General features: G+C 42.0%; 2 protein-coding genes across 2 annotated transcripts in view; both read right to left on the bottom strand.

Moving 5' to 3' along the window:
• Nucleotides 1–4,212: 4,212 nt before the first annotated feature.
• Nucleotides 4,213–13,219, bottom strand: hpgd (15-hydroxyprostaglandin dehydrogenase). Its single transcript, XM_031559370.2, has 7 exons — nt 12,908–13,219; nt 12,656–12,779; nt 11,932–12,038; nt 11,186–11,282; nt 6,016–6,092; nt 5,512–5,675; nt 4,213–4,732 (listed from the first exon to the last, which is right to left on the bottom strand). Exons 1-7 carry the CDS (start codon nt 12,998–13,000, stop codon nt 4,609–4,611), a joined length of 786 nt encoding a protein of 261 aa, XP_031415230.1. The 5' UTR covers nt 13,001–13,219; the 3' UTR covers nt 4,213–4,608.
• A 129-nt stretch (nt 13,220–13,348) lies between these two features.
• The window catches only part of glra3 (glycine receptor, alpha 3), a 59,015-nt gene continuing 53,373 nt past the window's right edge, over nt 13,349–18,990 (bottom strand). The window contains exon 9 of the mRNA XM_031559369.1: nt 13,349–15,860. Within this exon, the coding sequence (XP_031415229.1) occupies nt 15,552–15,860 (309 nt within the window). The 3' untranslated portion in view covers nt 13,349–15,551. The remainder of the gene's footprint in view (nt 15,861–18,990) is intronic.

The raw sequence follows: 18,990 nt of genomic DNA on the forward strand, positions 1-18,990 counted from the left end.
CAGATGTCTTGGTAAACATCTGGACATTTATTTTCAGGCTGCTGAGAATGGTGTTCATTTTAATTTTCAGTTATCGATGCAGCTAGCAATTGTATAGTTTGAAATATGCATTTTCAAGGTTTTAGGGTTCCAAACAATTGGTTGTGAATATTTGCGCTTGTTGATATTATCTCTGCCAGTTTCAACAACACTTCAACTCTCTGGTATACAGTATGTCACAGGTAATGAGGATCTTCCTGATTTTACCCAGTCTTAGTCTTGGGTATGGATAAACTAACACATAGTCAGCTGATGTCTCCATTTTTACACAAGCTCAGGTGTGTGTGTTTGTGTGTGTATGCGTGTGGGCTTACATAATATACACATGTGTGTTTCAATCTGACCTGCTCCCTCTCACGTGTTTTCCACATTAATTGAGTGCAAGCTCAGTGCTCGCCCAGCTCGCTATCAGTTCCACTCACAGCTCAGTTTATCAGTGGCCATCTGAACCAGTGGCTCCCTGCCCTGGCGCCCATTCTCATCGACCTCACCCAGCGCCAAGTCCTGACGACCGTTTACAGGCAGTGCAAAAAGGGAAGGATTTTTTTTAAGGGATTTACAAAATGAGGCAGTTGCATTCTTTTTATTACACACCTATCATTTGAGCATGCTATCACATACTTAGCTTGCATTGTGCCGTTGCGTAATAGAGTCAGCCCACCCATTCTGAGCTGAGTAGGGTGAACATGAGTGTTGGGAGAAACTCGTCTTAAGAGAATGACAAGACAGATCTCGGACGCATAAGGCTATTGAGATCTATGCAGGTCTGTGTGAGGATCACTAGGTGGCTCTGTCTGCCTTTCCACTCATTCTGTCTCCTTTTGACCTTCTGTGTGTCAGCTGTCATCTTTGACTTTTACTGTTGTAAACATACTGATAGGGTGAAATTATTTAAAATTATATATGGGTAGACAGGTGTCTTAATATTTTGATCAGTACTTTAGACTGATCCACAGTCCTAATTAAAATGTTAACAGCAGCTCTACAATATATGATGTTTAGCATAAAGTTGAATGAATGTATTTCATGGATGTATGTTTATGTATAAAACTCTTGATTTGACAACGTATGATTTGACTAGAATTATGTTGCAAAGGTTAAACATATACAACAGAAGTGAATACATGTCAAGTGTGTTGTACCACGAACTGATGGTTTGGGACTTTGTTGGTGTGTTGTGGACATTTATTATGTAGAGAATTGTGTTGCTTCCTTATGAACTAGACACTGGGCTGCAATCAATTGCTGCCTATCTATATAACCATTTCTGATTCTGCGTGTTGTCTGTGACCTGGGGTGATCTGGTTCCTGTGACACGAACGTTGTTGCTCGGCACGACATACACCCCTGTGTGATACCATTTTGAATCATTTGACATCTAAGTTATATCACCTTTCAATCATTGTATTATTGTTCTTTCTATGAACAATCAAAAATAAAAGTTTAGAAATACAGACCTCAAAGTAGAAACTCAATGCTCAATGCAAACTCAATGCAAGTTAGAAAACGTGTGATCATTTAAACAAAACTGAGTACACCTCTGATATCCAGTTATCCTAATTTCATGAGCATGGTTATAAAATGACTCGTGAACACCAGAACTTTCTTATTTTGGACCCATGGGTTGGGTCTATCTGCATCATAGCTCCACATGGAAAATAATTACCAGAGGAATTGAAAGATTTGATTGTGTGGCTTTACATTGCATAATATCAACCTCAATGGATGGCGTCAACGAGAAAACCCTTCCTTGCTATTTGGCACAAAACTGCAAGATTGAACTTAACTTAAATGAAGCCCGATGAATATTGGAAGCACATTCTTTGGTCAGATGAAACCAAGGTAAAGTTGTTCTGCTCAGAAGGGTCCAGCATGTTTGGTGTGAACCTGGCCAGGACTTTGGGCATTTTAGAGAGTTAGGTAGAGCAACACAACCAACCCAGCAAAGAGCAACTAAAAGAAATTGTCTCTGAAAAACGGCAGAACATCTCTCAGGACTTTGTGTAACACTGGTATCCTCCATGCTGAGAAAGATTGAGTCTGTCATCAAAAAAAATGGTGGATATATGAAGTATTGGAAAAATTAAATTAAATCTAAATGGTTCGTTTTTACATGAGAACAAATACCCTGTTCAACTTAGAAGTAATGCAAATACAGTAAGGTGACGCAATTTTGAATAATTTGACAGTGATATCGCACAGAGGTGTCACTTCTGTTGTATACTATATAAAAATGTATTCTCATGATAATTTTCTTGCTTTGTGGTTAAGGTCTGTTAGCATTAACAAATGCTTACAAACACTGAACTCTACGTCACTCCATGACATAGCTCTCTGTATCGGAGACTGGCTGCATTCTTTACAATCCTGCTTGCTTGGTCTCTTTTTTCCATGTAATATTAGTCACATTACTTTGAAATCCATCCACAGGTACGGAAACATAGATATCAGATATCATTGATATCATCAATTTGCCACTTTTTGATATATTCATTTGCTATATTTTTATAGTGTTGGTATCATCTTAGAATGTATTTAGATGGTACAAGGGTCATGTGAAGGACATATAAACATCCCTGTTGTTCCCACTAACCGCCCAGGCTATGCACTTCTGTGGTCCAGGAGAGTACCCCCTACAACATCACATTGCCAGTATATCACCAGTTGGCATGCCAGCAAGCTTGTGTCAGTGACAACTGTGCTGCTGCTGGTGTTTGCAGAGTTTTTAGCATGTCTTTAGGCAGTAAGCTCAGTAGTTTTAGACCAAACCTCCTTACTGCTGCTTTATAATAAAACAAAACCTACACCAGGAAGCTGATACTGAGAGTGCTTCACATGTGACAGAGCATTGTGTCTTTAAACACCTGGGGATTAGGACATTCTTAGCACATCCCTGGCTGTTCTCTTTTCAAGACACACCTATCCTATGCCGTACCTTGTCTGCATACCATCTTACCTGCCACCTGACCTTCTCTGGTCAAGGAAAAGCATAAGCATATCATTTTCACCACACAATGGGATCCACCCCAGACCACCCCCCTCCCCACCCCCAGAAAGAGCTCCCCCACAATAAGCCTCAGACTATTGTGAGCTCCTGCCTTAAGGAACATATTAGTGAGGAGCGTCAGCACCACCCAGTTTGGGTTTCACTCATAGGATTTCAGGGATGTGTCAAGCCCGTGGGGCTGAAACGCTGCCTATTAAGGTTTCACTCTTCACAATCACACCTATGTCAGTTCTCACTTTACAGGAGACGTCAGAGGCAGACTCACCTTTTTTCAAAGAAAGGCTAATTTGTAATTTGTAATCCCACAACAACAGTTGCAACACAGACTTGTGACGTCAGATGAAAGCGTTGCTCAATGGCTCTCCTGGCAGTTTTGGATCCTTGCAGTTAATCCAAAGCGGTTTTTGTTTTGGAAAAAGCTTTGAATTTTTTTTTTTTTTTACCGTAGCACAAGCGGCATAAGTGCTCAAGTCAATGTGATTTTTATAGCTGTGTCTAAACACACACACACACACACACACACACACACACACACACACACACACACACACACACACACACACACAGACACACACACACACACACACAGTTGCCCGACAGCTTTAAGAACCTGCTCTACTCAAAGAACCAGTCTCCAACTTTGCACATTAGGGAAGTCACAAGAAGGAATAAATAAAACAATAGCGAGAAGAAAGGCATGTCTGCGCCTACGTCCACAGAGCTGACCCTGGTGCAACCTGTAAACACAGCTGCCAGGAGGGCAGAATGCCTTCTTCTGGAGGGACATTCCTCAGGGGGTCCCACCTACCATAGAAAGCAGAATCAGAATGCCTTCTTCTGGAGGGACATTCCTCAGGGGGTCCCACCAACCATAGAAAAAAGGGTGAAAGTTTTCTCTGCAGGAGCACAGACTCTCCTTGTTGTAACACAGTATCTTTTGAAGATCTTTCCAGTCAAATTGCTACAGCAACTACTATATTCTTAAAACTAGATAAAAAATTGAAATATTGTTTTGGATGAACGCGACATATTTGATATTACAGTTTGAATAAAGGCAATATGCTGCCTATTTATACAGTTCAGTGAATGTCATCTGTGAATGTCATAATCACTTTACATATCTGTTTGAATTCTATACTTGTAAATTGGACGTTATAATAAATATGAACAGTTGTATATATATTTATGGGTATAATCATTAAAACAGTATATCAGTCCTGCTACATCACAGATCACTCTGGGAACAGCTGAGACAGGACCTAGAGGAAATCACATATGGTCCCATACCTTGATGAGTTTGCTTAAAAAATAGTCATTTGCAAACCTTCACGAGGCTCACCCCAAATAGTTTCTGGGTCATTGATTGTGGACTCATCCTCTGCCCATTAAGTGATCCGTAAAAAGTATTATATTGCACCTTGGTAAATGTACATGTACCTTCAACCCTATCACACATATTAATAAAAACATACAGCATAAGAACTTTGGGCTGGAGGCGACACATATGATTTGGCGGTCTGTAGTTGGAGCAGGGCAGGCTCTGGTCTGGCTCCAGCCAAGTCTTAGGCAGAAGCAGGCTCATAGGTGTGATAGTGAATGCCTTTGGAACAGGTGATCTTCATCACAGCTCCATGGAGATTGCTGTCCATGACTATCTTCAGCATGCCTTCTGCAATCAGTGCTGGCCTGAACACACGTACACACACACACACACACACACACACACACACACACACACACACACACACACACACACACACACACACACACACACACACACACACACACACACACACACACACACACACACACACACGCACACAGAAACATACATAGACAGAGATAAGGAGAGAGAGAAAGAGAGAACAAGATGAGAAGATTCTTTAAAACCTCAGAAATGGTCCCTACTAGGCCTGCATGAGGGCAAACCAACAGCCCCACACCAGGGGCACTATATAGACTACTCATAGACAAGACGCAGTTACAGAGACAGGGAAGAACTATCTCTCATTTACTTTGCAACTACACATTTGCATACCTACCTAACAACTTACATAGAGACATGATCTTCAGCATTCCAATTGATGATAGATTCAACAGTAGCCTACATAAGACCTACGTACATAAAATTGGTTATGTGAGCGTCACTCCCCTTCTATAAACTGATCAAGAGTGAGTTTATTCTGCTAGAGGGAATTCTGCTTGACAATCTTCTTGGTAAATGAAAGGTTAATTCTTTTGGATGTGCTTATTGTTGCTATCTATATCAGCTCATTCCACTTCAGGCATGTTTGTGCACCCCTTAAGCTTGCAATGCAGTGATAAGCTACTGAAAGTATGCTAACAAAAATCTAAGAGAGGGAGCACAAAGGGCTTGCTAGCACTGCTAGACAACATCCTGTTCTTGTAAAGGCCTATACATGTATGTGCAGACGGATAGGGCACAGCTCCTGCAGCATACTAACTTTAGCACTCCAAACTTGTCCATCCTTTGCTTGATCTCATCCTTGAACTTGACATATTTGCCCATGTAGTCCTCTTGCTCAATTGTCTGGAGAAGTGTAGTGTCCACAAAGGCAGGGCACACCGCGTTTATCCTCACACCATAGTTCCCAACAATAGCTGCGTCCTGTCAACAACCAAAACAAAAAAAACATGTGCAGACACGGTCAGCTGTAATTACTCTGCGTAAAGAATGTGCCAATACAGACCCATGATGAGTGAGATCGCGAGAGATACTACCAGCATAATCATAACAAGAAAATAACTGCCAGATTTGGAAATCCTTGAAAAAACGTAATCATATAGACGAGACAATAACAGCCAAAGATATATAAGACATGGACTTAAATGTTGAGTAAGCTACACCAAACATGACAGTAATTTGTGTACACAAACCAAACACAGAAAAACCTAAGACACACATATGCTGTCGGTTCTGCAGTGAACATGTACAGGGGCCTACTCACTGCCATTGCTCGAGAGAACCCGATCACTCCATATTTGGTGGCTGTGTACACTGGCTGGTGGGCGGAATGTAGGAAAGCTATGGGGAAATCAACAAAACAAACAGCACATTTACACAGAGAACCTTTAAAAATGCTTACTATCTGAGACACAGGAACCCCATTAACAAAAGATCAATCCAAATCACCAGCTGAGCTTGTTTAATCAGGCCGATGTTGGGGCCATTGGGAACAGTAACCATAGGGTTCTGAAGGTACCTTCAGGGCTCCGAGAGATTTTGTACTCATATGGGCAACAGATTATCAAACTCTGACCAATTTCCAATGCCTCCGTCATGGAAAATCCCAGCCCATTCCAAGTGTGCAAAATTTCTCACAGCCCTAAATTCAAACATGAAACTGCTGCTGGCTTCAGGGGCTCAGTTTAAGCCAGCCTGATCTGGGGAAACATAAAGGGCAAGATCGGTTCCCAAAACAATGTTCAGACTTTTACAGCGCAGCACTGCTTTTTTTTATGGACGAATAAAAACCCCCACACAGCTGTGGATCAATCACTCGCATCCCCCTTGATACCAGGAAATACACAGCTCAACCCCACATAAATGACACCACCTGTGAAAGATGCTAGCATGAGCTATGACAGGAAATGCAGGGTCGACCACATTTTAAGACTGGAAATGTCTGAGCAGTAACCTGATAAACAAGAACAAAAGGCCAAATGAAAAAGCTACGGGATGGTAGTGCTTTTGTTTACAACCGCATACCTTCTTGTGTGTTCTGGCTGACGTACCGTAAACACATTTGGAGGAGGTGCGCAGTCTGTGATTCATCTCATACAAACTGTCTGTGTATGTGTTTGTGTTTGAGCGTGTGTCTGTGTTACGTGGATGTGTGTGTGTGTGTGTGTGTGTGTGTGTGTGTGTGTGTGTGTGTATTTACTTCCCACTTACAGAGACTCGTCTATGAAACCCACATTAATTTTTAGGCTGCTCATAAGAACAAAACCAAACAATGAAGCAATGCCACACAAGCGTCTTCCCACTGAGGGGCTGCCAGGGGGCTGCACAAGCGATTAGAGAGAGAAACACCATGCACTCGAGTGTGGCCAACCCACCTCCTTGTCTCCAAAAGAGACACAGTGTAAGAACATTGCAGCACACTACAAAGAAGAACACCCGAGCCAGCTGTCAAACACAGATGCATTACTGAGCAACTGGCCGTGGTTTTTAATGCACTGCTTTGGCAGCGTTGGAGCTATGCAGGCCTCTTCCCTCCAATAGAGTTCACAGGGCACAAAGGACATCACAGAACACCTGAACCTGAATGCCCTCTGTGTTTAAGTTATGCAGTCTGGTTTGATATTAATGTTTGTTTAGTGCCGCCTCTTTTGGCAGGTTTTGTTATAGAGTATTTGGCACTAACCACTAACCACAACAACATGCAGAAAATTAAGTTACATTGAGTGATGCAGGCTTATGCAGGTGGTTGTATCCTTCAGAGAGGGCTGATGCTTAAAAAGACCATTAATCATAGATTTAAATGAACTGACTCAATATAAATAAAAAAATGTCATGTCGGGCAACACACTATTAGTATGGCAGTTTCTGTGTGATCACGAGGTCAAATAAAAGAGAAAGGGCTGCACTCTAAATCACCTTTGCGAGCCAGCTTTCCGTGAGCGCTCTGTCCTGGTGTGTTTACATACACGAGGCAAGAGCAAACAGCAGACACAAAAGCAGTATAGCATCTGGTTTATTTAACAGCACAATGCGTGAAGGGGAACAAAAGACACTGCAAACGGAGAGTAGAAGATCCGTGTGCACTGCAGCAGTAAAGGTTCAGAACGCCTTGGAATAATAGTAACCTTGAGCCGATAAGGAGGGTTTACAAGTTGGTTCCAAGAGTCACAGAAATGTTGCCAGACAGTCATGCAACCAAGATGGCCATTAATCAAACTCTGCCTTAGGATCAGGATTGCCAGTGTTGTTATCCACAGCACAAACACAGACTCAGACTGACAACAGCGGTCACCAGCACCATGCAGCACATTTCTACAGAAATGTCAGTATTTACTTTTCCTTGTAAGTGACGTCCACTGAAAACGTCTGTGGCTCAAGCTGAATTCACAAAACACAAATTGTCACCGTTCACACTGCTTTGAGTCAAATCTGGGGAAACTTCCAACTGCTTTCTGTTCTCTCAGCTGAAAAGCATTGAAAGGCTAAATAAACAGAGTGGCTACTGAGGTACTTTGTGACCTTGGGACAAGAGCAAATATTGTTGAGCAAATGTGTTTCATATAAGTAGGAATGCTATGTGTTCCAATGTTGTATAAACAATGCCTTTTGGGGTAAATCCAGATCACATCTCTCAATAAGCAGAGGGGGTAGACTTTGGACTTTGGTCAAAATGATCAGCATGTAATAACTAACAAAATCACAGTTAGTAATTCTGCTTTGTACTTCAAACTCATTGACTAACAACTTTTTTGAGGACTAGCACATGAAAGACACAGCCAGAGAGGTGGCCAAAGTCTATGGCACAGGTGTATTCAGTAGTGCATCAGTGAGTTTAGGATTTCAGGACTATGACCAGCTGACTAGATGCTGTGGGGTCATTTGAATTGAAACTGGGAAGTTATCCGCATATCTACTGCCACGGCCCCCCTCAACCCTATGTTGAGTAGAAAACAGGCATTCAGCTGCAGAACCACCTAAATGATAGCCCTGATATCAAACCTCTCAAGCTACTTTGGCTTGCTGCAGTATCCACTACAAAGCATAAAATACTTTTACTACATTTAAATTCCCATTATTTTGCCTATGCAAAAGCTCTTTAATTATATTAAGGGGTTCTTCATTTGCAAATATGGGCCCTTAATTTCACCTTGAATTCAGCCAAGCCCTTAGTTACTCCTTAAAAATATATGATTCAAGGCATGATTAAGGTCTTTTCCTGAGTTTACCAAAACGTAAGGGATTATTAAGGAGCTATGTGTTTATAGATGGGAGACAATCTCTCAATTCTCCTATATGACAGATACCTTAAATGTAAAGTTCAAGGTTTATTTCAAGGCCCTACTCAAAAGTATATAGTCAGTATATAGTATACTTAGTGTGAACTCATTTTGAAACCTCTACACAAACATAAGAGAGTACACTAGAGCAAGAGTATTGTTGGAAATGTATGTATTTTAAAATGCACGCTTTCAAAGCATGACATTGCTATATCACCACAAGATACCAGTTAGCACGTTAGCAAACTTTTATCAGTGCCAAATCAGCTGTTGGTGTATTTGCAGGGTTTTTGCGTGCCTTTTCAGTAGTAAGCTTACAGTTTTAGAACAAGTCCCCTTACTGCTGCTTTAAAAATAGCAATGTTTTGTGTGTCTTTCTTATACAAACAATTGAAACAAGAGCTGTGAACTGTTGAGATAAGAATGCAGTCAATTTATGTCTGCTGTAAACAGTTCAACACAGTCAGGTTAGTAACAGTAAAAGGAAAAACAAAAAGTAAAAGTAAAGGCAAAAACACACAAGTGATTATATACATACTTTGATCACTACATATGATACATTCAGGAATATTATAGGGTATGTGTGAAAGTACTGTGATGCAATATTACATTTAAGGTAAAAAGAAGAGCCTTTTCAGCTGTTATTTAAGAGGTACATTTCCCATGTCTAAGAGAGAAATTAAATAGTATTGCCCCTCAAAAAACTTCTGTGCACAAATCTACTGAATTTCCCCACTGACATGTTCAGTGTTGACTATGCATATGCATATCCAGCTATACTGGATTCTCCAGCACCCTTTTCAACCTTTGCCTGAGCCAGGAGAAGGTTCCAGTGCTGTGGAAGACATCCTGCCTTGTTCCAGTACCAACAAAAGTCTTCTCCATCTGCCCTCAATGACAATAGACCAGTTGTGTTAATATCCCACACCATGAAAGTCCTGGACAGACTGGTTTTGGCTCGTATTAATCCTCAGGTGAACACTTCTCTTGACACTTATAGAAGTGCCCTGAGGATGGAGCTCAGGATGCCATCATCTACCTGCTTCAGCAAGCCCACTCTCACCTGGACAAAGCTGGCAGCACTGTGAGGATCATGTTATTTGTTTCATCCAGTGTCTTTAAACCAATCCAACCCTTTACTACTGTGAGAGAAGCTCCAAAAGATGCAAGTAGTCACCTTCACAACCTACTGGATTATTCACCCTGTATACCTCAGACTTCCAGTACAACTCAGAGTCCCTGCCATCTGCAGAAATGTGTTGTGGGGAGTACAGGGAACTGGTGGACTGCTTTGTGGTGTGGTGTGGGAACAACCACCTCTTCTTAAATGTGGCCAAGATAGTTGTGGACTTTAGGAGGATCAATACTAAGCATCCTGGGAGAAAAGGTGGAAGTGGCTGACGGCTACAGACAGCTGGTGTTCACCTTGACAACAGACTGGACTGGACATGTAACTAAGGCTGTGTACAGGAAGGGACAGAGCAGACTCTACTTCTTGAGGAAGCTGAGGTCCTTCAATGTGCGCAGCAAGATGTTGCACATGTTGTTACAAGTAGAGTTTTCTTCACAGTCATCTGTTGGGGCAGCAGCATCAGAGCCACTAAGGCACTAAGAAACTGGACAAGCTGATAAAAATGGCTAGCTATGTGGTGGGGACTCTGGAGCCCCTAGAGTTAGTTGTTGAAAAAAGGATGTTGCAAAACTGCTGACCTCCTGATCAGACAGCAGCGTTTCTTCAGTTAGAGGTCCTTCAACGCCACTCTAATAAGGACTGCTACAGGAAGTAGTTCCTGCCCACCGCAACAGCAAACCATAATGACTCCCCTCTGTGCCGGGAGAGGAGGCTTATACTCTGATTGGCAATGCACATTCTACGTATAATTTGCACAGTTAGAGCTATATCTAATTGTTTTCTATTTATTTTATCTAGTAGTTTAATGGTTTGTATATATACACATTTCTTAATACTCAGTGTCTGTTTTTTGTGTAAGTTATGTTTGTATAAGTATTTGTGATTTGTTCGAGCGCCACCCAGCTAAGCAAACAGTTGACTCATGGTGTGCACAGCATTAAGATGTTTAAGCTACAAGCGAAACAGGAACATTAGAGAGGTGTAATGCAACCCAGAGCTGTCTAGCCGGCGGCTTACATTCTTACCTGCCATGGATGAGACATTGATGATCACGCCTCCCTCCTTGCCGTGCTCTTTGCTCATGTGATCCAAAGCAAAGTAGGTGCCCTGGATGACTGACGTCTGTGAGAGGAAATATAGGGCATGTGTGATTCGCCTTCCTACAGCCCAATATTACTCATCAACTTCTTGCACCAGTTATACTTACACCAGTGTGTGTGTGTGTGTTGGAGGGTAATGGTGGTGGTGGGGGTGGGGGTCTTGTCAATCAGGCTCTGCTTATACTTAGGCTATGACCTGACTTTGACAGACCTCAAAGTAAAATCCGAGTGCTTCAGAAAGACACGCTCTAGTTCCTCACAGACAGACAGAGCTTAATCATTAGGATAAGTTTTCTCCCAAAACAGGGCTTAGGCCAACGTTACTGTTTTGGTGTGTGCTTTAAAATAAACCACTGGTATGTTGAGTGGTCAGAGATTGCTTGGCTCTAGATCTTAACAGCGAGGTCAATGTGAGAGACAGAGCTATTTGTTCTCTATAGAAATTCTGATAGTGTTCCACCTGCTAGTCGATGCTGGATGGAATTTATGAATGAGCAAACTGTAAATCATGTAAAGCTCTTCATGTAAACCAATGCGTGGACATATGAACCAAATGTAGATATAAGCCCGACTGAACTTTAAGCCGAGCTGTCTCTTTGAGCTACTCTTAGCATTACTATATTCTCAGCTTTAAGGATTATATAAAGTCTGTGAGGCAAATTTGTCCTTACCAAGTTGACCTCAATTGTCTTTTCCCAGTTCTTTTCATTGTTGATGCCAGCATTGTTAATTACAATGTCCAGTCTTCCAAAGTGCTCCACTGTCCTTTCAAAGGCACCTGAAAAATATATCCACCATGTTAGGTTGATTGGGTTAGAGATCACTGCCAGAAGGTATAAACTTCTCTTCACCATAGCTGAGTAACTCATGTAAGCTTAAACAAACGGGGACAGGGCTTTAGCCGGCATGGCCTCACCTGACACCTGGCTGCAGCATTCCACAAAGAAACATTCAATTAAAGCTTGCCTTGAGCGTGGTGGAAACAAACATGCTCCACAGGAAAGCACAGCCACATAATTTCACTATCAGTATCAAGTCTGTAGAGAATAATAGGACGTAGCAAATTCTAAGTCATACACTGACTGTATTTAGAGTTAATTTGACACCTGAAAGCATAGATATTTAAGACAACATATACATTTAAGCTTTTCCCCACAGCACTTTTTGAATTCTGAGCTTTAATAAGCACGGATCTTTGTAAGTCAATGAAACTCTGTTCAGACGACGATACTTTTCAATACGAGAAAGGAAATACATTATTAAATTGATACAATGTGATACTACAATGGACAGCGGATGTTATTACTTTGCAAACAAGTCGTATGGAATCACATTTGATCTCCTTAATAAATAGTCTATAATAACAACTATAGCGTGTGTACAGTGTCACTTTACCTCGAAGTTTCTCTCGTTGTGTCACGTCACACTGGATAAAAATACAATTTTCTTCTCCAAATTCTTGATCTAAATCTTTCTTGCACTTCTCTCCAACCAAATGGTTCAGATCCACCACTGCAACCTACAAGCATCAAGAATTGAACACTACTGAAAAGCAGCCCGAACCCTACAAAATCTACCCGGGAAAAGTAAGAACAATTTGGAAAAGACCTGTTTCAACACATCAGTAACTACAAGAGTAGGACTAACCTTAGCCTTATTCCTCAGCAGCGCTTCAGCCACGGATTTACCGATTCCTTGAGCTCCACCGGTGACTAGTGCCACTTTCTCACACAGAGCCATTTTTAACGCCTCATCAGCGAAACGCAAGACTTTATGTAGTCTACTGTTACTTTGGAGCTGATCAGCTGTCAGAAGGGGGCGTGTGGCGGTACGTTAAGTCAACTCTTCACTGTAAATCACCTGCCCCGTCTCACCTTACACAGAGGAATACAAGTACCTGACCACCGGGGAGGGACCGCAGCTCACCACAGTGTGACAGAAGATCTCTCTTCACTTCCGCGTGTTTTAACCTTAGCCCACAGATTGCTTGGCATATCTGTTGGCTGATCCGCTGTTGTTTTCTGCCCTAGCCTGTCCTACTTTAGAAAAAACACAACATGTGCCTGATGGGGACATGATCTGGCGGTCTTTTTCGAAGGAGATGTATTTATTTTATGAAAAGTATTTACAGATGTACATACATGGAAATAAGCATGTGTGTTTGCATCCATCATCTACCCCCAGTCAAAGCAGCGAGAACACGTCAACAAACAGGTCCAACTCACAATTTCAAAAAATAAAATACATCAATATCAACTTCATTTCATGCATAACATGTATTCATATTTTTTTTTACAAAATAAATTATTAAATTCACTTGCATTATAGAAATGTACAACTCATTTTATCCTCCACATTGCATACAATTGTGTCAAATATTAATATGAAGTGGTATTAAAATCTATATATCTAACAAAGCTTTAAGGAATGTGTGAGTATAGATATGTTTTACCAAAGCATATGGCACAGTTTTTCAGTATATTAATGTGTAATAGTCAAAAGGTGTAATTCAAAAGCTCTTGCCCCCAGTACCTTTCTTTTTCAAGGTTGGCAACATCAGTCAGGAATACAGTTGTTGAGCCAACAATACCACTGATTGAAATAAAATAAATAAATAAAAAAGATGATAATACACACCATAAATGACTAGCCAGAGTCAGACCAAATACTTTGTGTGAACCACACAAGCAAGGGGTGGTTTCTTGCTTTCTTGATAAGGATAGGCCTAACACTTCTGGAGAAGTGCAAGCTTACCCTTAGTGTTTTGAATGGGGCACACATGATAGGGAACACATAAGGTCCTTAACTTAACATAGAACAAAAGAAAACCATTTGTTCAAGAATTGTTATCTGTTCTTGTCCATTGTAATCTATTGTTTCTCTTTCTTTGTCTGTAACTTTAAATCTACCTCAACTAAATGTAATTTGCAACTCCACACATGCAGCAGTTCCCCTTATCTTGGGCTGTGGATCACTTTCATATTATTTCAGACACGGTAATCTACAAAGCACTGATAAACATTTCAGGACAAAGAAAGACAATACAACTGACCTAGCCTGTTTGTATTCTCGCACTTCCCATACCATCAATCTTGGTGTTTTATTGTTAATTTTGATTGTTCACATTTCATCCATTTAAATTAAATCATTCTATTAGATATTTAAACATTAATTTCCAGTGACTCTTTACCAGCATGTTGGCCTAGAGATAATCAAGTTACGTAGGAGTCTATCAGCGATCTAAAACCCATATGTTCTTTCATTGTCAGAAGACAATGTGTCACTATCTTCCCCTGAGGTTATTGTTTAGCAATCTGCTTACTCATAGGATCAAAAGACTGATGCAGCATAGTTAGGAAATTTTACTGGAATTTGGGGAAGTCCACTTGTTACGCTATATGGTCTTTGCCTTTTGAAAGTAATAAATAAGAAACAGCTGAAGGAGGAAACATCATTGAACATCAGTGATCTAGCCTGTTTTTTTTTCTTTTTTTTTTAATTGTGTTATATTTTCGTCACAGTTAAAACAGCAGGTGTGTAGCCCGTACCAACGCTGTGTGGAACATGACACAGACGGAACATTGGCAGTAGAGCTGTAAGACACGACGAGTGGAGCTGACGGGGATCGCTAGGTGTTCCTCTCGGGGGGAGGGAGGGGGGCTGGGAGGCAGTGTGCAACAGTGCTCCAGTGTGTGTGTGTGTGTGTGTGTGTGTGTGTGTGTGTGTGGTGGTGGTGGTGGTGGTGGGGTGGTGTTGTTGGAGTTCGGAGGAGAGCAGCTGCAGTTTGACAGAAGGAAAATCAAACCCAGTACCGATCCAATACAGCAGTGTATACAGCGCTGCTCCCACTTTCAAGCAGAAAGGATGGCGGCAGATCAAGGGGATAAGAGTAATCTCTCTCTGTGTGTGTGTATGTGCCTGTGTGTTAATTCTTATAATCTGGACCATATCAATGCATTTTCCCTGTTGCATAGAGACCTCATTGGTTGGCTTGGTGTGTTTTGGGCATGGGGACCAGGTGGCTCAGTACAGCACATCCTGACAGTTTTAGGACATATACCAGTTTGTGTCTTTACAGGTTCCTTGTGCAGTCCAGTCAAATTGGGTGAATATGTTTGTATGTGCGTGTGTGTGTGTGTGTGTGTGTGTGTGTGTGTCTGGGTTTCTGTGTCTTGGCAGGACTTAATTTCGCAGCGCATGTCACTGTTTGGTGGTCCATATTTCCCAGTATGAGATATGAGACACATCCCAGGCTGCTGTATTTCAATCCCACACTCCCCCAGGTGCCCTCTTATGGCTTGTGCCATGTGTCTTCGTGGCGCAAGATTTTGTACAGGACCCAGTAGAAAATGTTAAAAAACAGGAAGGCCAGGGGGAAGCCTGCGCGGGAGACGGTGTCAATCTTCTTGGCGCGGTCAATGAAGAGCTTCCGCATCTCCTCGTGGGTCTTGGCAGCAGCGGCCGCGGCCGAGGAGCTTGACTTGGCCGGCTGGGCCGCACTGTTGTTGGCAGCCTTGGGGACCGCGCCATCTTTCCCCGTGTTGCCGGTCGCCCCCGCTGTGGCCGTGAAGCTCAGACGGCTCTCCCGCACGTCCTCCTCCTGACAAGGGGAAACAGAGACAGAAGGCCTTGAGTAGGGGTCACCCCTAAAATGGCCCAGACACATCTGCGGAAAAAACCTCCTCTGTGGAGGAGTTACCATGTAAGAAATTTAAATGTTAGTCAGTTAGTGGATCCCCCCTGTAATAAAGAGCCTCATCTGGTTGTAATTGCCATAGTCCAGTTGATGGGAACACTATATACTATACGCATGAATGTGTTCTTCCGATGAATCTTTCTGTTTATGCATTTACTGTATTTACCACTGAGCTGAGGCAACCGACATTCCTTTGTTTGACTTGAAGTGATTTCATCTCCAGTCTGTATTTCAACATATTCTCTGTGCCTCATGTGTTTCAAGAACTTGTAGTTAATCTTTTCTCAGCCTTAACCATTTACTCAAATTCAGACTGTTTTCCCATAAGTGTCTGGCTGTATCCCCTCAAAATGTCAAAGTTTTGCCCAAGACATGATGAAAAACTGTGAGTGTGTCCTTCATAAACAGTCAATGTGAAAAACAAAAGCAGCACATGGATGAAAATGACAAGCATAGAAAAAGTTATTTGTATGTGGCAATGGAACACTAAATGAAAACCATCAATGCTCTTGGAACAAAAGTACTTTTCTTGTGAATAAAATGACAATAAACAAAGATTAACTTCCAGCTACCCGGAGAAAGGCCTACTCGCACACACACCCACACACACACACACACACACACACACACACACACACCAAAAAATACAAAGAACAATGAAAACAGTGAAACATGTTTCATTCCTCATTTGAAACTGGAATTTAAGTCAGCACTAATGAGAGGAGAAAATGAAGAGGAAAACCAGCTGAAGAATGAATGAAGACTTAAACTAATGCAACACAACACATGGGATGGCATGGCATGAATGCAGCGGGGGTTTTTCATGCATTTTCACTACATTGAGTATGTAGTATGAGCATTGAGTATGTAGAATGAGCATGACCTCCCCATCAGCAATACTAAGCTCTCAAAATAGAGAATGGATCTCTGCTCACATAATCTAGAGTCCTATTAAGATATCCACTGTGTACGCATAAAAATCCTGCTTCATATTTATTACTTTGACTTTGGACCCCCTTCAAAATCATTTTTATTTTGAAAGTGTCCATGGAGGACTTCAAAAGACCCCTCATGTTTTTTTATTTCCCCTCAGTTATAGTGTGCTCCACATGGGACAGAATTGAATCAACATGAACATGAAGTAATGGAACGTTTGACACATCAAATATGAAATGCATTCTTGGGATTCACTGGGGATTGATAGTGAAAAATAAGTCGAAACACACTTTAAGGATGCTATTCATCTAGGGGGGAAGGTGGAGGACACAGTGACTGTAGCCTTTGGCCATTTTACCCTGTTGTTAGGACTGTAGATGTGGCCCATAGATCCATATATGGGCTCAGCACTTCGCATGCCGTTGATTCGGCGCAAAAAGTCAGAGTTCTCGTCATCAAGAACCGGGGTGAAACTCTGTCATCAAACCGGAGAGTGACAAAGGAAAAGAAAAACAAAAGGGATGGAGAGGTAGAACAGAAAGGGGAAACAAAGGGTAAAGAAAGCAAAGAAAGCAACACAGACATGCAGACATCAGACATGCAGAATTCAAATAAGACATGCATGAATAGAAACCATAGACACTAAAGCAAAAGGAAGATAGGGATACGTAATATAAGATGGAATGGGCTTGGAGTGTTTTGCTGTTGGCCCACTTTTATCATGCGTATCTGACAGCAAAGAATCCAGCTTTTTGAGGATAGCTCTCTTGACATTCTTCCCAGGGGCCATGGATGCTAAATTTCATGTTGCCCTTGTTTTTAGGTTTTTAGTTCAAAAGAGGACTATTCCCATGATTGAGGTTTTTTTCCATCCTCTCGTTGAATCAGGAAGTGAAGTGTAGCCGTGCAATATTAATGCCGAAGGATGAGAGGGAATGGGGACTGATCCAGCAGTGCACTGACCTTTACACCCTTTGCATAGCTTTAGCTTCGAAATTAACATGCTTGTCTTGATCCTCCCACTGCACAGCGTTGGGCTGCAGTAACTGACCATGCCCAATAGGTGGCAGATGTATCTCAAATCAAGAGCTCGACATGACCACTCCAAAGTCTTTATGCAGCTTCGCCTCATGCAGAAATGGGCTTAGAGACTGATGCCTGGATGCCTGTCCTGAATTCCTTTTGGCAAATGATGGCTTTAGGGTGTTTATGGTGTGGTTGGCCATTAGCTTTTTTTCCTCCTGCATGATCTCTTAGCCCCGTGCCCTCTAATCTTGCCCGTGGCCACAGGGGGAGGCTTGAGCTTACGTTACTGAGACTCTCAAGCTTCTTGTGGACCTATGTGCCACGTAGCTCTGTCTCCTGCACTGTCTCAGCTGGATATGTCTGGCCAGAGGGTCCTCATTAGGGCTTCCTCCCCCCCACCCTCCACCCTCTACCCTGCACCCGACACCACACATCCCCCTGAGTGACAGGGGAGTCAAGACCCAGCCCCCGTCGTCCGCCTAGCCCGCTCTCTGCCTGTGCTTAATAGGAGTTTTCGGACTTAATCTGTGAGGAGTCCAAAAGGCAAAAAAAAAACTCCATTAATCTGAAAATCAGGGGCACTAATCTCTATGGGTCTATGTCAAGTCTAATTTGAGTCTCAGCGTTGGCCAGCAGCATCTCTCAGAAGTGAATTGCGGCTTCATTCAGGCCATCTCACTCTCATCAGCAGGAGGCTGTTTACATCTTGCCTGACAGGGACTGGAACCTCATTTTGCAGTTGCCTCTGTTTGGAGGATTTAATCACTTGCAACAAACTTGCTTTTGCTCCTAAGCAGCAATTAGTTGCAATTGTCTGCCATTATCACACTAGTAGCCACAAGCCTGACTGACCCTGCCACGACCTATCCATGCCAGAAAACAGTTGACAGTTGTATTGACAGTTTTATTTTTCATTATCAGCAGTCCAGACACATACGAAAACCAGTTTACAAAACCAGGAAGAGTATACCTTATATTTATTATCATAAATGCCATTGTCTAACAGCAGTTTTCATTTAAGGTACTTTTCATACCACAAACCATCTCTCTATTATGAGTTTAGATAGCTCTA

Source organism: Clupea harengus, chromosome 22 (genome assembly GCF_900700415.2).
Source record: "Clupea harengus chromosome 22, Ch_v2.0.2, whole genome shotgun sequence".
In the NCBI taxonomy this organism is placed as follows: domain Eukaryota; kingdom Metazoa; phylum Chordata; class Actinopteri; order Clupeiformes; family Clupeidae; genus Clupea; species Clupea harengus.

What these genes read in the sequence shown, in the direction of transcription:
- hpgd (XM_031559370.2), bottom strand. Translation starts at nt 13,000, where the DNA reads ATGGCTCTGTGTGAGAAAGTGGCACTAGTCACCGGTGGAGCTCAAGGA. An exon ending in AGACAATTGAGGTCAACTTG is followed by an intron (nt 11,283 to 11,931) that starts GTAAGGACAAAT and finishes TTCCTCTCACAG; the next exon opens with ACGTCAGTCATCCAGGGCAC. An exon ending in CAATGTCTCATCCATGGCAG is followed by an intron (nt 6,093 to 11,185) that starts GTAAGAATGTAA and finishes ATTTCCCCATAG; the next exon opens with CTTTCCTACATTCCGCCCAC.